The sequence below is a fragment of the Suricata suricatta genome, chromosome 5 (assembly GCF_006229205.1).
Source record: "Suricata suricatta isolate VVHF042 chromosome 5, meerkat_22Aug2017_6uvM2_HiC, whole genome shotgun sequence".
NCBI classification, from domain to species: domain Eukaryota; kingdom Metazoa; phylum Chordata; class Mammalia; order Carnivora; family Herpestidae; genus Suricata; species Suricata suricatta.
The window spans coordinates 68653136-68667974 of NC_043704.1; the positions used below are offsets into that span (position 1 = coordinate 68653136).

Here is a 14839-nt window from a genome sequence, read left to right on the forward strand (position 1 = left end):
TTTACAAAATGATCTGTTAAAACTAATAAATGAATTCAGTAAAGATGCAAGATACAAATTAACATATAAAAATCTGTTGAGTTTATATACACTAACAACAAACTCTCTGAAAAAGAAATTAAGAAAATGATCCCATTTACAACATAAAAAAATACTTAGGAATAATTTTAACCATGGGGGTGAAAAATCTGGACACTGTAAACTATAAAACACTGATGAAAAAAATTAAAGACACATATAAATGGAAAGATATCCTCTGTATATGGACTAGAAGAATTAATACTGTTAAAATGTCCATACTACCCAGATCAACATACAGATACAATGCAATCCCTATCAAAATTCCAAAGGCATTTTTCACAGAAATAGGAAAAAATCCTAAAATTCACACAAAACCACAAAAGACCCCAAATAGCCAAAGCAATATCTTGAGCAAAATGAACAAAGATGAAGGCAACATATTATTTGATTTCAATATATACTTCAAAGCTACAGTTATCAAAACAGCATGTTATGGTAAAAAAAAAAAACAGATATATAGACCAAAGGAATAGAATAGAAAGCCCAGAAATAAAGCCACACAGATATGGTTGACTGATCTTTGAAAAAGGTGTTAAGGACTATTTTATTATGAAAATAAATATAAAAAACCCCAACCACACAGCAAACACATCATGTAGGTAAACACAGCAAAAATACATAGTATATGCAGCAATTATAACAGAAATGTGACAGAGCAAGGCCAAACATTTATCATGTCAATTACTGTGAAGGGGCTGAAGTCACTTATTAAAAAGATTTTCAAACTGCCTCCTACAAGACAAGACTCACTTCTACGCTGATACAAAATGTGATTCAGAGGCCGCAAATAAGACATTTTGTAGTGCTAAATGTCACAGTTCACTATGAGGTGTAACAGTTACAAATAACTACCTGCTTTGCTATGCAGAATCTATAGGATAAAGAAGGAAAATTAGAAACATGTTGATAACTAGAGGCTTTAATATCTTCGATCTCAGTGCAAAACAGATCATGCAGACAAAGATAAGAATAGAGAAGATCTAAAAATAAATCCCGAGTGACTTTACGTATAAATTTTACACCTTGGTAGTAAATATAAAGTAGGAAGCATGTGTTTCTTCAGAATTGGTTGTCGAGATAAACTGATCTGGGAATTGCTTTCTTTTATTGAGTAACGATCATTAGGAATGTCAAACTGGACACCCCAGCTATTGCAGTGAGAAAAGAAAAACAAATTCCTGAAAGGTAGACAGGTTGGAGAGGAAGAAATAAAATGGTCTTTAGGGGCGCCTGGGTGGCTCAGTCGGTTAAGCATCAGGCTTTGGCTCAGCTCATGATCTCACTGTTTGTGGGTTCGAGCCCCATGTCTGGCTCTGTGCTGACAGCTCAGAGCCTGGAGCCTGCTTCAGATTCTGTATCTCCCTCTCTCTCTGCCCCTCCCCTGCTCGTGCTGTTTCTGCCTCTCAAAAATAAATAAAAAACTTTTTAAAAACTTTAAAAACATAAATAAAATAAAATGGTCTTTAGTCACAAATGACAAGACTGTCTATGTAGAAAGTCCCAAAGAATCTTCAAAATCACTCCTGGAACTAAGAATCAAATAGAGCAAGGATACAAGGCCAATACATGAAAGTCCAATTGCTTTCCTATCTACTAGCAGTGAACAACTAGAATTTGAGTTTAAAAATATCATTTATAGTAACATCTCAAAGAGGAAATATTTAGATATAAATCTAACAAAACATTTTGTCTTAAGAAAACTACAAAATGATGAGAGAAATCAAAGAAGATCTAAGCAAACAGAAAGCTATTCCATGTTTGTGAATTAAAAAGACTCAATATTGTTAAGATGTTCTTTCCAAATTGATCTACAGATTCAAAACAATCTCATTCAAGACCCCAGGAAGCTATTTGGCAGGTCTTAACAAACTGGTTCTAAAGTTTTTATGGAAAGGCAAAAGACCCACACAATACTAAAAAAAGAACAAAGTTGGAGGAACTATTTTACTAGATTTCAAGACTTAACTAGAATCAAGACAGCATGGTATACACAAAATAGTAAGACATAGATCAACAGAATGGAATAGAGAGCCCAGAAATAGACCAACACAAATATAATCAGCTAATATCTGACAAGAGCACAAAGATAATTCAATGAAGAGGGGATAGTCTTTCTCACAAATAGTGCTAAAACAACTGGACATCCACATGCAAAAAAACAAACCTACACACAGACTGGACTTTTCTTTCTTTCTTTCTTTCTTTTTTTTTTTTTTTTACAAAAATTAACTCAAAATGGATCATAGAGCTATCTATAAAATGCTGGAAGAAAACAAAGGAGAAAATCCACATAACCTTGGGTTTGGTAATAAATTTTTAGATACAACACCAAAAGCAAGATCCATGAAAGAAAAAGAGTAGTTAAGCTGGGCTTTATTAAAATTAAAAACTTGTGCTTTGTGAAAGGCGCTACTAAGAGAATGAAAAGACAAGTCGCTGACTAGGAGAAAAATATTTGCTAAACATATATCTGATAAAGGATTTGTATCCAAAATATCGTAAGAATTTGAAACCTCAGCAAGAAAACAAATGACCCAATTAAAAAATAAGGCAACAGATCTGAACAGATACCTTACCAAAGAAGATACATAGTTCGCAAATAAGAGTATGAAAACATGTGCAACATCATTTGTCATTCCAGAAGTCAATATTAAAACAAAAGATACCACTACGCACAAGAGAATAGCCAAAATCCAAAATACTAATTGCTGGCAAGGATGCAGAGCAATAGGAACTTTGATTCATTACTGATGGGAATGCAAAGTGGTACAGCCACTTTGGAAGACGATTTGGCAGATTCCAACAAAGCTAAACACCGTCCTATGACACAATCCAACAACTGTGCTACTACTAGGTATATAATCAACAGACTGGAAAATGCAAAATTATTTTTCTGTCCTCATGAAACCAGCGCATGAATATTTACAGCATCTTTATTCATAATCATCCCAAATTGGAAGCAACCAAGATGTCCTTCAATAGGTAAAGGGATAAACAAACCAGTGCAACCACACAACAGATACTTTTCAGAAATCAAAAGGAATGAGCTATCAAGCTACATGAAGACATGGAAAATCTTAAATGCAGATTGCTAATTGAAAGAACATTGTGAGATAGAAATTGTTACTGAAAGGAAAAAATGCTGGAAAAATGTTCACTATGAAAGTAAAAAATCCGCTTCCAAGAAAGCTGTACAGAAGTATTAAAAAAGACATACCAACTGTCGTACAAATATTATTAAGCATTCTTGCCCCCTTTATTATTTATTTAACCAGTCGACTCCTCCTGCAGAGTCATAAACCAAGTAATTCTTTTGCTAAAATAGAACTCATAACTTTCCCCCTTTCGGCTGAATGGAATTTACTCCACTCAGTCACTAGATGGCGCTTCCAGCTTCCTTGGGCCAACCTTGCTTTTGAAATGGAGAACAGATTTATTGATTTCAGGTTGCCACCAACCATCTCACCAGAAAACTTTTGGGAAATATGTTTATTTTTGCCCAGCCTTTTAATGAAGCAAATTAATTTTATTTTTAATTTTAAAGACACTTTGGTGCCTTATAAAAAGAAATAGAAGATAATATCCTTCAGGGTAATGTAGAAAGTCTAGTTTTTCATTGCCGATATTAATGATCAAATCATCAGAATTCACAGCAAAACATCCATTTCTCTTTTCTTCTGGTAAACCTTCTCATTTCTCAGTTTCAGCGATTGATTCTTTGCTGCCTATTTTTATTAGAAGTCCTCCAGAAGTTCTGTAACGTCCAAGATAATAACGTCCTTACTGATACAAGGGTGCCATCTAGTGGTGACTGTGGGTAAATGCATACCAGAGAAAATATGTACAAGTGTGCATTTCCCCTTTCAAGTCTGCTTTGCGATGTGGTTTTCAAAATGCATGGGGAGGAAAGATTTACTGAAACTACCATACTTGAAACAAGCTTCCTAATACTAATACATAGGCACGCTGAAAGGTCTAGCCTATCCTTTTCTATCACTACTCAGATAACTAAAATTCATCTCTTGAAGCTACATTAGTTAATTTCAAGGAATGTCAGAACATCAGGGTGCAAGGAGTGTTAATCTATTAGCTAGTTCAACCTCTAGTTTTTCAGATGTGAAAACTATGGCTTAGCAAGAGGATGCCTGACTTGTCGACAACTAGTAGTGTTTCCCAACAGACTCAGTTTGCCTTAGCTTGGTTCCTGAGGGACTGGACATACAGTATTTTATAGAGAAGACACTTGAAGTATCTCAGTAACAGGTCTGCACTCAAACCAAACCCCTCGCTGTTCCTACAGGGATGGCAGAGGGTAAAATCCCCATTGAGGCTCTCTTCTGACTGGGAACTGAAGCCCTTAGAGAGGGCTTGCCCGCTAATCATCAATGGAGACGCTGCTACAGCTTACCAAGTGCTGGCCGGGTGCCAGGCAGTGCACATGAGCTGCGGTACATCTCTGACCTTCCCTGCTCAGTCACTTTGAGCTCCTAACGAGCATGCTCTATTGGCTTCTTCCTTCCCATCCTCTCAGCACGTTCGCACGGAGCAGGGAACAACTGACAGAGCTGGGTGTTCCAGGCAAAAGAGGCTGTACGCACAAATTCTGGAAGCGTGAAAACACAAAGTTTATTCAGAGAACAAGAGCTTTGGCTTTGGGTGCCAGGAGCACAAGATGCAGGTGCTAAAACTATCTGCTCTTCCTCTTGGCTCTGTGTCTGGAGGGGAGGAGGCAAAATTTGATCAGGAGGCAGCAGGATGAGCGAAGAGCCAAGGCAGAAGGAGACTACGCCAGGCTGGTACGAGGGGCTGGACTGACTTGGGAAACATTACGGTTTGAGCACGGTCATACGGTCTTCACAGAGCTCTGGTTGTCAGACACTGGAAAATGACTGTACTTAGTAAATGACAAGGATGAGAAGACTGACTTTGGCAACTTCCTGCCCAAGCCTCTGACCCTCCCCTGTACCCCAGGAGCTCTCCAGTGGGAGCCTGAGAAGCTTCTGCGCAGGATAGCCTGCCGGGAAAGAATAAGTCCATTTTCCCAACTCAGAGGGCTCCTTCTTCCCTCAGCCCTTACCACCACTAAGCAGGCCTCCCAGGCAGAAAGCAACACGAGAATCTCAACCTGAAACATTTTTTATTCATTCTTGTGAGGGAGGTCAGAAAAATGGGCAAGGGAAAGGGGGAGAGGCCCAGGGTTGAGCACACTAAGAACAAGGTGCAAGAGAGTCAGCAAGGTCCATGTGAAGCTGTGTCCGCTCCCAGTAACAAAAGGGGAGGTAGATTCAGGATCCAAAGTTTGTACTTTGGAAATATGGCTATTTTTATACTGTTCGATACTCATTCCCTTTCTGCTCTTCCTGTTGGGTAAAGTTCATTTAAAAAATGTCAACTAACTAAGTGGAACTAGAGGAAGCAGCTTTTGTTCAAGGCCATACCCCTGAGGACAGGGCAGGTCTGGGGATGTAAACAGAATTCAGGTAATCAAACCCAGAGGAATTGCTCCTTCCCTCTGGGATGCCTCCTTCCTGCGTTCTCTTCCACTGCAATACAGACGGTTCTCGGTCTGGTTTTAATAACATGTGATGACAGTTCCCTCCCAGTCCTGCACTGTAAATGACTGTTAGCTTGATCCTCTGACGGTGGGGCAGAGTGGCATTACGGCTTGGAGAGGAGTTGGTTCCCTCTAACTGGTGGAAGGGAAAAGATTTCTGGGAGGACATATGGTCTTCTGGTGCTCATCTCCCGAATAGCTGCTCCCCTTCCTCCCTGGCACCATTTCTTACCTAATAAAGTCGGTTTTGAAGCCACATGCTACCTACTAATATTAAGGCAATTGTAAATTTCTTACATTTCATTTTAAAAATAAGTAAAGAAAAGGTGACATTGGTTTGAAAGAGTTTGAGAGAGGAGGGTAAGCTGGCACATACAACAAATATTTGAAACCAGAAATCCGGAATATTTCAGTAGAAGGGGTTCTGTCCTTGTCTGTTGATATCAAAGTGCTAAAACTCAACTTTAGACACAGCACCCTGTGGGGTATCGAGCTCCTGTTCTATCTACACTGTTCAATCATGAGGACTTCCGAAGTTATTTATATTGACAGTATAATCTTCAACACGAAGCTTCCCCAGTGCACAATGTCACATCTTACCAAGGGCATCTTCAGCTCCAGCCCTCTACCTCCACTTGTCATCCCAACAAGGGAGAGCCATAGCCCGTAGTTAGCGGACAGCCACCCATGTCCCATACCCCTCTTCCACAGTAATCTGCTGCAAGCCCAGACACACACGTAGTGAGTGAGTCGAAAAACAAACTGCACCACATGAAGAACGAAATCAGAACCCTTGTCTGCAGTCTTGTGAAAGGTAAGTCTCGGAGTGGTTTTTTCTTTTAAATTCTCATTTCCAAAAAGAAAAATATTGCATAAACCTAAAGCACTACAAATCTTGGGGTGAGGGCTGCAACCACAGCATTTACATCTTGTCCCAGAGAAAAGCAAATACTGCATTGTTTCACACATACATGGAAAAAACAAACCCAAACCAAACTCACAGATGCAGAGAACAGATTGGTGGGAGCCAAAGGCTGGGGGTGGGGGAAATCAGTGAAAGTGGTCAGAAGGTATGAACTTCCAGTTACAAGAGAAGGAAGTCCTGGGAATGTAATGTAAGCACTGTGACTATAATTAATACTATACTTTATATCAAAGTTACTAAAAGTAATCTTAAAAGTTCCCATCACAAGAAAAAAAATTATAACTATGTGAAGTGAGGGACATTAATAAACTTAGTTTTGCTATGTATACATATATCAAATTATGTTGCATACCTGAAACAAATATAATGTTACATGTCAATTATATTTGACGTAACAGAAATCTATCCCCTGGGCGCCTGAGTGGCTCAGTGGGTTAAGTGTCTGACTTCGGCTCAGGTCTTGGCTCAGGTCATGATCTTGTGGTCTGTGAGTTGAGCCCGGCATCAGTCTCTGTGCTGACAGCCCAGAGCCTGGAGCCTGCTTCAGATTTCTGTGTCTATCACTCCTCTCCACAGGCCGTCCCCGCCCCGCGCCCCCGCCCACCCCACAATGCTCTGTCTCTCTCTATCTTTCAAAAATGAATTAATGTTAAAAAAAAATATATATATATATCCCCAATACGCATTCAAAATCAACCCCCCAACCTCAGATAAGAACTCCCATCTCTACCTTATCAATGGAGAACAAACAACCTACTTCAAAATAACTGGAACATGGGAACCATTTTGCATTGATGGGAAGGCCTGGCTTCTTGGAAACGAGCCCCTCACACAGAATTTTAGTTCACTGTTTCCGGAGGCTGTTTTTGCCAGTTTGCATTGTCACAAGCATGAACCAGAAGCAGCTCCAGCCCGTACTGAGAATAAACAGTCCTGAGAAATCATAATTCAAGAAGACTAGGAATATGGAAGAGTTATATTCCATATCCCACAGTACATCAGGGCCAGAAACGTTTAACATTCTAGGACAATAGGGCTGTTTTAGTTAATAACAACAGTTCCCATTTGGGGCTGGGCAGTTTTCAGTATTTCATGTTTTAGACATCATGCTAAGTATTTCTCATGCATGTCCCTTTTCGTTTGCACAACAACCCTATAAGGCGGCTCTCATTCGCCTTTAACTGATGTAGAACAAAGGTGCAGAGATGGAGTTACTTCCTGGAAATCACACAGCTAATAAAGAACCCAGGTCTGACTGAGGTCCGGACTTCCCATCAATAGCATGTACACTAAAAACATCTCAAGGCTCCAAAACAAGTTGTAAAAAACCAAATTCTTATGGTGAAAAGTTTTATCAAGCCACAAGAAGAGAAACCAGCATTCCAAAAATAAGCTTACATTGTAGAAGCAAAAAAAAAAAGAGGACTGCCTTTAGATAATGCTAGAAACAGTCTATTTATTATTATTATTTACTTTTTAAAAGAACTGAACCCATTTTGAAGCCACTTTTGGAAAAGATCGCCAGAATTTGGTAAGAGTAGGATCAAATGCTCACCGAGCTTCACCAGGCAGCCTGTACTGTTAGGTGCCAGGATACAGAAATCAGTAAGAAACCGTTCTCATTTCCCAAAAACCCAACAGTGCTGGATACAGGCACAGGGACAGACCATAACACACAGCAGGGGTGTGCCAGCAGGGAGGTGCAGGCTGTTACGGAGAAGTGAGGAAAGGTCCCTGCTCTAGCCAGTGGCCCATAGGGAAGTTCACCGGAGGAAGAGCCATGAAGGGCTGCCAGCAGGAGGGGGTGGGCTGCTCATTCCGGACTGAGAGCAAGGCCTGGCCACAAACCAGAGGCAGGAAGTAGTGGTGAGACCCACAAAAAGGCCAGAGAGGCTGAAGCATGGGGTGAGAGGCAGGGCACAGGGAAGGCTGGGAAGGGTGGCAGGCTCCACATCATGACCAAGTTTAAACCGGTAAAGGGTTTTAAGCAAGGAAGCCACATGCTCAGAACTATCGTTTAACTAACTCCCTCAAGGGCTGTGCGAAGCATGGGCTTAGAGTCACACAAAGGTTCAACTCCTGGCTCTACGGCTTATAACTGTGAATTCTGGCAAGATTTAAAACCTTCTAAACTTCAGTCTTGTCACCTGTAAGAAGGGAATTAAATGAGGTAATGAGTCTAAAGCACTGGAACATAGTAAATGCTCAAAAAGGGCATCTCTCATTATTACTGTTAACATTGTAAGCCGAGTTCAGGGAGACCCATAAGAGAGTCCAGATGAGACATCCTGACGCCCTGAATAGTGATGAAAATACAAGACAATCTGAGGAATATTCAGGAAACAAAAATGATAAAATTTGATGACCCCCAGGCTATGGAGATCAGCCCTGCCTCACATTCTGCACTGACAGCGTGGAGCCTATTTGGGCTTTCTCAGTCTCTCTCTCTGCACCTCTCCTGCTTGCTTGCAAAATAAATAAATAAACATTAAAAAAAAAAAAAGGTAAAAGGGAGGGAGAGGAAGTAGTGATAAAGGAGGAGTGTAGGGTCAAAGGTTAAGTTTATTTTTAGAATGCCAACCCCCTGAGCATTTTGTGAGCTGAGAAGGAAAAGGAGGATGACAAAGAGTGAGGATGCAGGAGACACAATCACTGACAGAGCAAGGTCCTTACAGGATTAGGAAGGAATTTTTTCTTTTTAATTTTTTTAATGTTTTTTTGAGAGAGATACAGAGCACAAGCCGGGTGGAACAGAAAGAGAAAGAGGGAGACACAGAATCCGAAGCAGGCTCCAGGCTCTTAGCTGCCAGCACAGAGCCTGATGCGGAGCTTGAACCCACGAACCATGATCTGAGCCGAAGTCCAACACTTAACTGACTGAACCACCCAGGTACCCCATAAATAAACTTTAAAACATAAAATAAAATACATGAGACTTTTCATAACTTCTTATAGTTATTTCACCCTTGGCTCTTGAAAACTTTAAAATATACTTTCCCCAGTCTTTGTTAAGTAATGTCCACATTATAACTTACACATTGTAAATAAAATGGTCAATTCGCTGGCATAAATTCAGATACAGAAAATATCAAATAAAAAGATATCCTACTTAGTTATGCATTTTATTTTATTTATTTAAATTTTTTTTTATGTCTTTATTTTTATTTTGAGAGAGAGAGAGAGAGTATGAACTGGGGAGGGGCAGAGAGAAAGGGAGACACAGAATCCGAAGCAGGCTCCAGGCTCTGAGCCCGATACGGGGCTCGTATCCACGAACCATGAGATCATGACCTGAGCTGAAGTCCAACACTTAACCGACTGAACCACCCAAGCGTTCTAAATTAAGAAGGTCTTTTTAAGTATCTACTATGTGTCAAGTACCATGCTAGGCCCTGGGGACACTTGTCCACAAACCATCAGAACAGAGTGTGACTTGAACACGTCTGTGGAATGCCTCCCACCAGTGGAGCTCAGAAGGCTGCCCATCTGTCTGCGGGTTTCCTGAACCCAAGCTTGGGGCTGCTCGCATTTCTACTCTCACTGTCCAACCCACTGTCTGGCACCCACCATCTGCCAGGCATTCAGTAATGTTCTTGATATGAATAAATATATTGGTCAGAAACTTTATTTATAAAGACGTATGAAAATACATTGTAAGAAAAAGGGAATTGGGGCATTAAAATACAATGAAATAATAGCAATTACAATGTAGCATCTAAGAGCTTTGTACAGGGGCAGCTGAAGGTTAAGAGAATGGAGGAGAATGGGGTACAGGGTTCAAACATGTGGGAAAGGCCTAAAGTGATTCCAGAACTCTCTCTGGCCAAATGTATCCCCTACTCTATCAGCTTACGCTTAAAATGAATTTAACTATTTAAGGGACAAAATTTTTCATCTCAAAATTGTAGGTAAGGGATTAAAAAGGAAATGTGGGTGAAATTACACACCAGCTATGTGACCTGGTCCAGGTCCTACAACTTCTGAGAAAGCAGACCATGTGGCAGATGAGACCTCAAGCCCCTTTCAAATCTCTTGCTCAAAGGCTCTAAAGCAGTATTTCTTAACCTTTTGAGGATCACACACTTCTGTGGAAATTTAATGAAAGCTACGAATTCTATCCAGCCACCCTTAAAATAAATATCGACACATGCTTACAAAATTCTACAAATCACTGGGAGAAACTCCTGACTGCAGACCTCTGTCCTAGTGGGAAATTAGCTGAGGCGCAACTTTTTACAATGAAAATGCGTTGTCTTCCTTAAAATTAATGGAGCCAGATATCAGAGCGACCATGCAAGACCTAAGGTAGATAGCCTGCTGTGTGTCTACCTGTGTGTCCTTTTTTTTCAAAGTTTATTTTTATTTATTTTTGAGAGAGAAAGAGGGAGAAGGAGGGGTAGAGAGAGAGGGAGACACAGAATCTGAAGCAGGCTCCAGGCTATGAGCTGAAGTCGGACACTTAACCGACTGAGCCACTGAGGGGCCCCCACCTGTGTGTCCTTCTGAACCAAGTCTCCTCGTCTCTGAATGCTATGGTGCCAAGGGCTTAATTTGTAAATTAAGTTGACAGGACCAAAATGGTTTGGATGCATGGTTCTTGAGTTTTCAGACCTTTGGTGCTTTCTGAAGTCAACTGCAAATCCTCCCTTTCAGAACCAAATCCAGATGCACAGCAACCACTAGGGGCTTACTCTACAGAATCTGTCAACTTTCGCAAATTCAGTTCTATTTAGAGGGGGCTAGCCCGCCCCGGACAAGAAGCTACACCTCAGTTCCGAGCAGAATCTGATGAGCTTCTCCTTCCCGCAAAAAGAAAACACACTGTATCTGCTTTCCATATAAATCCCTTACGTTTATATAGTTTTATATTTTTCCAATCCCTCTCACACACATTCAATATTCATCTGGGAGGTAGGCAATAAACACAATACTCCATTTTAAACATTAGGAAAGAAAATATAATATTTAAGTGATCATAAGAGGGCTTTCTACATAGTGCAGAACCAGGACCCCAAGTCACGTTTTAATAAATCTGCGGGTGTTTCTGCCACGCTTGTAACGAGGTGAGAGGGGCCTCTTTAAATTGACAGGATCAAATAGTTGTGACATTTAATAAATTGTTCAGTGATAAGATCTAAATAGTACCTATCATTTCAGAAACCAAGAGCCATACCAATGTATGCAATTCTATATACGATGATTAAATAGTTTAGTTTTTTCAATATTCAGTAATAATCAAATTGACATATTATTTATGACTTCAAAAAAAAAGCAAAATCCACTGTGCATAGTAGGGGAAAAATTCCATACTTACCTACTGCACAATGTAAAATCTAGAGGGAAAAAAGGGGGAAAAAGAATTAGTAAAGATCAATAATAATATAGGTTATATAAACTAGCCTTTCATTACTGAATTTGAAAAATAAACATTCCAATTTTAAACCTGGCTATTTAACAAAATGTAAATTCTTCATTTTCGTTTGTTCAGTTTTAGTGTGTGTATCTGTGAAGATGTTTAAGGAGTAAATCGCACCCAGGCGGCCGCCACATGTCAAGGATCTCTTTTATAACATATAAACTTGTAAGAGCAGTGCATGTACATCTCCCACGTCCCACATTCTAGAGCACAGAACTGTCACAGACTACAGAACGCAGGGTCAGAGGAGCCATTTCTGGCTCTTCTTATCCAGCAGGCCCTTCAATGCAGACATTCATTCAATCTACAAAGCTCCAAACTCAGACTCCACCTTCTCTCATTTGGTGACCTCATTACAGGCATATTCCCCGTCTAATCGGTTACCCCAGATCTCTTTCTGCTCCAAGCTCACAATGCAGACTGCCTTTTTCCCCCCATCTAGGTGTACTCCAGCAGCAGCTCAAACATGGCATACGTCTTTTGGAAACTCACCCTTTCCCACCTTCACACCTCCTATGCCTCTTGATCATCAACCTCCCAGTCTCTCAAGTTCAGCTATTTCCTTTCACCTCACCTACAAGTCCTACTGGTTTCCAAGTCCTGCTAATAACTTCTGGCATCTGCCTTCATGGTTTTTATTTTCAGTGCTTTGGGTGTGATTGCCATCTCTTTTCCATCTGAATGGCCATCAAAGTGACCAATTCGGTCATTCTAAATTGCCTTCCAATTCATCCTATAACCGCGGTGGTGGTTGTGGTAAAGAGGTAATCTGAAGAGCTGGGTTCAAGATGGTGGTGTAGCAAAATCCTAAATGCACCTCCTCCACGGACACAACAAATCTACAACTAAATGTGGAATAATTCCTTCTGAAAGGAACCTGCAAGTTCAATGACCAGAGGATACAAAGGATAAAAGGACAGCATCAAGATGGGAAAGAGGGGGCAGAAACATAGACTTGCTAGGGACTAAAACAAACCCTAGCTATGGTGGTGATAACTGGGAGGGACATCAAAGGAATAGACTTTTCCCCAGAGGATCAAAGGTACTTGAGCTCTGTATCTGGTGCCAAATCCTTAGATCTTGAACAGGAGGGATAAGCCCTCAAAACTCTAGGCTCTAAATATCAACAGGGATCACCTTTGGGAAGACTATGAAGCTGCAGGGAATGGAAAACCTGTGTTTAAAGGGCTGACATGCAGACTCACTCAACCCAGAAACCAGCACAGAAACACCAACTTGAACAGTACATAGACACAGGTAAAGGAGAATCATTTGCTAACCTTAAACAGCAGGAACTTCCCCTGGACATATACACTGGTAGGAGGAATTTTTGCAACTCAAGTCTACCTTACTAATACGGGCAATGGTGGGCACCAGTTTGGAATCCTAACATGCTAGTGACACTAGGCACACCCAGCAGAAAGCCCTGCCCACAGGACACCCTGCAGCAGTTGCAGACACAACTTGCAGCCCAACCAACTGCCAGCCCAGTCCATCAACATACCATAGCCTGGGCCCTGTCACAACTAAAGGATGACACAGCCCACACAGGGGACACCCCTTGAGCACCTGGTTCTAGTGATTAGGAGATTGTGTTTCTGGGCCCAATAGTGCATCCGCTCTGTAAGGCCACTCATTCAAGACTGGGAGAGGTAGGTGACTTACCTAATACTAGGTAATAGAAACAAACACAAGAGTTAGGCATAATGAGGATACTAAGTAAGTATCCAAAAAGAACATGCCAAAATCTCAGGAAAAGAACTAAACAAAACATAAATAAGCAATCAACTTGATGAAAAGTTCAAAGAAATTATCATACAGATGTCCAGTGAACTCAGCAGAAGAATGGTTAAACACAGTAAGAACTTTAACAAAGAGATCGAAAATATAAGTATCAAACAGAAGTTTAAAAAATACACTAGGAAGATTCAACAGCAGACTGGATGAATCAGAAGAATGAATCAGCAAGTGGGAAAACAAAGCAAGGGAACTTACCCAGACAGAACAGCAAAATGAAAAAAAAAAACAAAAAACAAATTAAGATGAGTGAAACAGATAAATGGGATGAGGAGGCATAAATTCCTTGTTATAAAATAAATTAAGTCATGGAGATGAAAAGTGCAACATAGGGAATATAGTTAAGATATTGTAATAACGTTGTATGGTATAACCGATGACAAAAGAAACAAGAATATACAGTGGGAAAGAGTTTCTTCAAAAATGGTGCTGAGAAAACTAGACAGCTACATACAAAGGAATGAAACTGGATCGCTTTCTTATACCGTACACCAAAGTAAACTTAAAATGGATTAAAGGCCTAAATATAAGACCCGAAACCATAAAATTCCTAGAGGAAAACATAAACTGTAATCTCTTTGACATGTGTGGTAGAACAATTTTTCTAGATATGCCTTCTTTGGGAAGGAAAACAAAGAAAGCAAAATCAAACTATTGGGACTATGCCAAACTAAAAATCTCTTGCCCTGAGAAGCAAATGGTCAACAAAACAAAAAGACAACCCACCAACTAGGAAAAGATATATATTTGCAAATGATGTATCCGATAAGGGGTGAGTATCCAAAATATAAAAAGCTTATACAACTCAATACCAAAAAACCCCAAATGATTCCATTAAAAATGAGCAGAAGTTATGAAGAGACATTTTCCAGAGAAAATATACAGATGGCCAACAGACACAAGAAAAGATGCTCAACATCACTAACCATCAGAGAAATACAAATCAAAACCACAATGAGGTATCACCTCTCATCTGTCAGAATGGCTAGAATCAAAAGGACAAGAAATAACATGTGTTGGCAGGGAGGCTGAGAAACAGAACCTTTTGTGCACTGTTGGTACAAAT

The 14839-nt window shown here is 40.2% G+C and overlaps 1 protein-coding gene across 2 annotated transcripts in view; it reads right to left on the reverse strand.

The window, feature by feature from the left end:
* Positions 1-14839, reverse strand: part of HACD2 (3-hydroxyacyl-CoA dehydratase 2) — a 102109-nt gene that overhangs the window by 63323 nt on the left and 23947 nt on the right. For both annotated transcript variants that reach the window (XR_003908683.1, XM_029939460.1), the window contains exon 3: positions 11875-11893. Coding sequence is in view for 1 of the 2 variants with exons in the window: in XM_029939460.1 (XP_029795320.1) it covers positions 11875-11893 (19 nt within the window). In the remaining variant the exon portion in view is untranslated. The remainder of the gene's footprint in view (positions 1-11874; positions 11894-14839) is intronic.